At 35.5% G+C, this 6000-nt stretch overlaps 1 protein-coding gene across 1 annotated transcript in view; it reads left to right on the plus strand.

Moving 5' to 3' along the window:
- The window catches only part of homer1b (homer scaffold protein 1b), a 71274-nt gene extending 67232 nt beyond the window's left edge, over positions 1–4042 (plus strand). Inside the window, exon 9 of the mRNA XM_059974461.1 lies at positions 508–4042. Coding sequence (XP_059830444.1) covers positions 508–696 — 189 coding nt within the window. The 3' untranslated portion in view covers positions 697–4042. The remainder of the gene's footprint in view (positions 1–507) is intronic.
- Positions 4043–6000: the final 1958 nt, after the last annotated feature.

Genomic DNA, 6000 nt, shown 5'->3' on the forward strand with positions numbered 1-6000 from the left:
GGACTGGTGGGAATGGTCTGAGCACCAACTTATACTTGACAGATGTATGGCTTCTTTCTATGCGATGAGAAAGTTGAATGAGGAGTAAAATCGTGACTGAGAAGGCTGAGGTTGATGGAAGAGAAAACCAGCTTTGTCCTGCTCCAAGCTGTGGAGTTATTGAGTACATTCAAGAATTCTGGTACTAAATTCTAGATTAGCATGAACCATAGGTTTATGTGATTAGTTGGGAAGTTGTAGGAGTCATAACACTTCCATCATCTTCGGCTAGTTATGCAAAGTGTGAGAGTGTACAGTGGCAATACCTTCTCTAATCAGGGTATGTCAAAAAATAAATGCTTAAATGCATGTGCTTGAAGATGTGTGTTGCTTTGTATCTCAAATGGAAATTAGATACCTTGCAACAAACCTCAGTCGTCTTTGTTTGCATATATTAATATTTTGTATTAACCCTTTTGGAGTATAAACCTTGATTAAATACTTTACTCTTACCTTTCCTTTCTACAGGAAGTAGAAAGCCGCAATCGAGATCTAGTGGAGCAGCTGGCTGATTTTGAACAACGTCTAGAGAAGAGTCAGAATGAGCAAGGGGTCTTCCGCAATAACTTAAAAACACTTCTAGAAATTCTAGATGGGAAAATATTTGAACTAACAGAATTACGAGATAATTTGGCAAAGTTGATAGAAGGTAGCTAAAACATGAACCTGTACATCAGCATTGTCATCCAGATACAGTACATAGAAATGCCAGATTGAAATCTTCCTTTCTTTCCAGTGGAAGGTGGTGGAATACTGTAGGCTCCCTGTAGCAACCTATCATGGCATTAAATGTGCTTTGCACTCTTTATTTAAATCATTACTTAAGGAGGAGCAAGTACACAAAGTCTAATTATAAATGAACATTTTCCCATATTATTTCTCTTTGATGCTCTTGTCAAGAATTTTGTACATTTAATTTTTAAAGTTCCCAGTATTTCAGGAGACTGCATCAAAATGTACTCTAGACAACTTGGCAAGGTTTATGATATTAAAAATTGAAGCCTTTTAAATGCAAACAAATGGAGGTTTTACTGAATCAAGGAGACAGTATCCCTTTCTCTATGCAGTTATGGAAAAACTGTCAGTGATAACATCCGAATGCTGTTTGGATCATAACCAAGTTTAATTCATTTTTGCTGTCACATTACTATAACAGTGAAAAGTGATGCACTGATAGATGCATTTATTTATAGGCTCCAAAGAAATTCTTTATAAGAATTTTTCAATTTATTAAGAACACTAATTAGTTCTTTATGATGGCTTAGAAATGCTTGAATGTGGTATATACATTGATTCTGAAATGCACTTGTGCAAAATTGATAAAAGGGATGATGTCTCTTTAAATTTAATAAACATGTAAGTTTGTTATATCTATTGTTATTTACAAATCATATGCATTGTGATTTTTTTCCAAAGTAGTGCTAATACATTAACCATACATTAATCCAGAAGTAAATTTATTAAAATATAACATATTGGGCAAACATCAATTTTTAAGATGCGTACTGTATAGCAATAATCAATTGCCACTACAAGTTTAATTAAGTATGGGTTTTACTCAGTATTGTTTTTTTTTATTGTACATTTAAGTAATTTATAGATGTATAAGCAAACCTAAATAATGGTTAATTGGTTATTTACCATGGCATAATAGACGATGCATTTTGGTTAAGATTTATGAGGCTTCTTCTACCTTGAAAAATAACATGTATTTTTAAAAATGAAACACTTGTTTCAGCAAAGGTGCTGTAAAGGTCTGAATTTTCATTCATTGAAGACCCCAATAACTAGGTAACTTTAAAAAAAGTGGTGGGGGTACAGGATGTAAATGAGAAATCTATCTACTGTATAAGTTATAAAAGCTATAATGGTTTATGGTGTATCTTTATAGATCTAAAGTAATATGGTGGTTGGAATGCTACACATTTTTAAATGTTTATCAAACTGTCTGAGAACTTGTACCTGTCTTTCTATCACAACCTGTAAAGTACTGGAAATGTTGATTAACATTGCAATAATTGGCAGACCAGTTGAGACAACATTGACATGGTTTATTTAAGAGGTGCCTCTGTTGCAGATTGACTGTAACAGAAAAAGGAACCGTGACAATGGCTACATAACGATTGGGTTGGGGAACCATAGAGCCCAGTTGGTGAATAGAAACAAAAATGTAACCTTCAAAATGTTGAACGCTGCTAGAATAGTAGTCTAGAATAGATCTTGATCGAGCCTGTTGATAAGATATATATGACTTAATTAACAAATGAATGTTTATTTAAGAAATGTTTAAAGGACAATTGTACAGACTTCCTAACACTGCAGTAAAACAATGTAAAATATTATTTCTGAGAATCAGTATTTTCTCAGTCCCAATTGTGGTTTGGCATAGTTCAGCAAAGCTATAGGTTTGGAACAGGAAGGAACATTTCACACTTACTGGAGCCTGATAATTGCTAGATGAGCACGAACTTCACGTGAAAAGAAATAACTGCATAGGAGTCGAATCTCCTCCAGCAGAGGTAAGGATCTGGGGAGATGACCACCAAGAATTTTTGGATATAAAGTGCCCTGCAGCAGATTCATGAAACATCTTACTTCTGGATCACCCATACATTTTTTAAACAAAAACAGTTGGGAACAATGCCAGTTTCTGGCCTACATACTGATATGAACATTGTGCCCAGATTAACAAAAGTATTACTGCTTTATGTACAACTGGTCACATGTAAACTTGCCCTCACAGTTGAGAAAACAGAACATTCACCTGCCCCTAATGAGTCTTGGATAATTGTGTCATCTTTCATTCACTCAGTGGGGTCAGATCTGTTTCTCATGTTTTTAAAGTTTGTTGTTACACTGGGCTCAGGAAATATAATAGAGACTTGACCCAATACTGCATGCTTGTGAAACAGGGGCTACTAAATGTTGCAAGAAATAGATTGTACTCAGTTTTGTGGCAAGTTGAATAAGATTTGTTAAATGAAAATGAAACTGCAGCTTTATAATTTATACTTCTGTCATTGCATTAGAAATGAAATTAATACTTTCAGTTGACTTTTAAAATGTAACACCACTAGGATTTTGTTTTTGAAAGTAACTTATGTAATATTAATTCTAAGAAGTCACAAATTTGTTAATTTCAGGAGAAAGGAATCTCACTCAGTGCCAGCTGACATTGGTGACTTCGTAAAAACATTATCTATTTTTGCTGAATTGTTAATGTGCGTTTTTTTTTTGGGGTGTTCTGAGAGGAGTAATTTAAACACTGGTGTTAAAACCACAGACACCTGCAGTTTTATAGTTCTACAGTAATCCATTTGTACTATTAAGCAACATTCTGCAGATACAGTATAAGCTTACGTTTTGACGGGAGGTGAACTTAACATTATTTTATGACACATGAGTTAGTTTTGATTTGAAAATGTCTTGGGCTGGTAGCATCCTATTACTTAAAGCTACCGAATGTACCTACAGTTGCATGTGGAATGTTTGAACTAAATGGTGTTATGCTTTGACAGTTCTACATAATGATGGTTTTGAATTGGATATGAGGACAGAGATTAGAAGCACTTGATTGACTTCTACCTTAAGCTTCAAGTCCACTTCTCTGGTAGAGGGCACATGGTTTCTGGTTGACAAGTGGGCACAAATCTACTACAGTATATAGTATAGAGCTGTCCTGTTCCAAGCATGTGGAGTATGGTGGGTCAATGCTCTAGGCTATTCTGTTATACCAGAATTTAGGTGTAACTGTACTGTCTCTCAAAAATGTGGCCGGTCAACAGCTGTGCCAGAATTGACTAACCCAGTGTCCTTTTTACAGAAACTGTCAGTGATTCTTTTTTATATGTGAATGTCTTTCCAAATATGGAGTCATTGATTTATTGCAATACTGTAATATTCTTATGGTGTGTCTTAAGGTGGATTTTATTATTTTAGAATCCATGTAAGCCCTTGTGCCAAAAGAACCTGTTTGTACTGTATTAAAAACTGCAACATTGCAGACTTCTATTGCTGTTGGTTAATTTATATTAAGACAATAGTTACATTTGTCAGTTTAAAATGAAGCGTGAAGAATCTAACACAAACAGCACAATGAATACCTCAGTAATATACAACACCTCTGAAGGCACATATAGGTCAAATAAATTGGTGAGGTTTTTCAATAAAAAAGTGATTGTAAGGGGTAATGAGTTGCATTTTGTAATTCTTGTAAACTTTGGTGCAATTGATAAGGACATTCATGTAAGTCAGCAGAATACTTAGCAGTAGTACTTAGCATTCAAATAGCCCCCCATTGTAGGTTTGCATTTTAGCAGAGTAATTGAAGTGAAATTATTGAGTTGTTTGGATGATAATTCAATAAATTGACCAAATGAGTTGCTAATTCAGTGCAATATTAGACATTCATAAAAATAGAGCTGGGAATCCTCAAAAGTTGGGGATGATAAACAGGTGTTTCAGGTCAATAATATTTTATCAAAACTGAACTCTGATATTGTATAGAAATGTCAATGTAAACATTGGCATGTTCATGCAGGAGAAGATGCAGCAGTTTAATGATTTCAGAATGATTTGGAGAATTATTCTAGTTAACCTATGCCACATTTTTTTAGTTTGAGCAAACAGGTTCATGCAGTAGATGATAAATTGTTTGTAATAATTTTATAAAAACAAAGTGATTATGAGCATCAGAAATAGTCCATTCTGTTTTATGACCAGTAGGTGCTTACTTGACAGATTCACCAGTGATTATCCACCACTAACAAATCAAGTTCATCCAAAATTCTGCTGCCAGTTTCTGACTCTTGAGGTGATACAGTTGCACTGTCCAGTAACCCGGGTTCAATTTCAACCTCTGCTAATATTTGAGGCATGTTGCACATGGATTTCCCACCTGCACTCCATGTGTCTCCAAGTTCCAGAGATATCTTGGCGTTGAGATTACTTGGCTGCTGTAAATTACCATTGCAGCCAGTGGCTGATGGGAGAATCAAGGAGAGGTAAGAACGGACTCGGCCAATTCCATCATAGGCACAGTCACCTTCAACAATTCAGGAACAATTACTTCCTCTCCGCCATCAGATTCCAGAGCAGACCATGAACAATACTTCATTTACCTTTTGTTCCCACTGGTTTTTGTAATTTAGAGTCATTTTGTCTTTTCACTCTTGCTGAAAACAACAAATTTCAAATTATAAATCAATGAGAATAAATCTGATACTGATAGAGAGAAAATGGCTTACAGGGAAGTAGGTGGGGGGAATGGAGGTGTTTTCAGGGTTGGGATAGATGCAATGGGCCAGTGGAGTTTAAGCCCATTCACTATCTGTTCCTGAAAATATTGACCTTTGTTGGCTTCCAGCTCAACACCAAAAGTAAATACAAAAAAAAAATCCGCAGATGCTCTAGATCTGAAACTAAAACTGGAAATGTTCAGCAGGAAAGAGAAACCGGGTTAATATGTGCTGTTCATCAGCTAGGCAAAGTACCTTCACCCTGAAACGCTAACTCTAACTCTCTTTCCACAAAGGCTGTGTGATATGCTGAGGCTTTCCAGCCCTTTTCTGTTTTTGTTCCTGTTTGTTTCTAAAATCTGACACCACGTTAGAAATTGGTTTAGCATTGTCTGCCATGCCACTAGTTTTAAACTGGATTTCCTCCTTTATGCTAAACACCTTTATTTCTATTTCCTCCTCTAAGATGCATTTTTACCTCTTAACCAAACTTTTGGCTGTCTGACTCTATCTCCTTATGCAGCTTTGTTATTTTTTGTTTGTAAATGCTGCTGTGAAGTAAAATGGATTTTCTCTTGCATTAAAATCACTAGATAAATACAAATAATTGATGTGCATTTTCTTCTCAAGCCCATCACCCCTACTGGGATATACACAGGTCACTGACTGCAGCTTTCCAGAGAGCTTTTGTCTTGGATGAAGATCCTTCTCCCAGGAATGAGGT

Source organism: Hypanus sabinus, chromosome 7 (assembly GCF_030144855.1).
Source record: "Hypanus sabinus isolate sHypSab1 chromosome 7, sHypSab1.hap1, whole genome shotgun sequence".
Taxonomy (NCBI): Eukaryota; Metazoa; Chordata; class Chondrichthyes; order Myliobatiformes; family Dasyatidae; genus Hypanus; species Hypanus sabinus.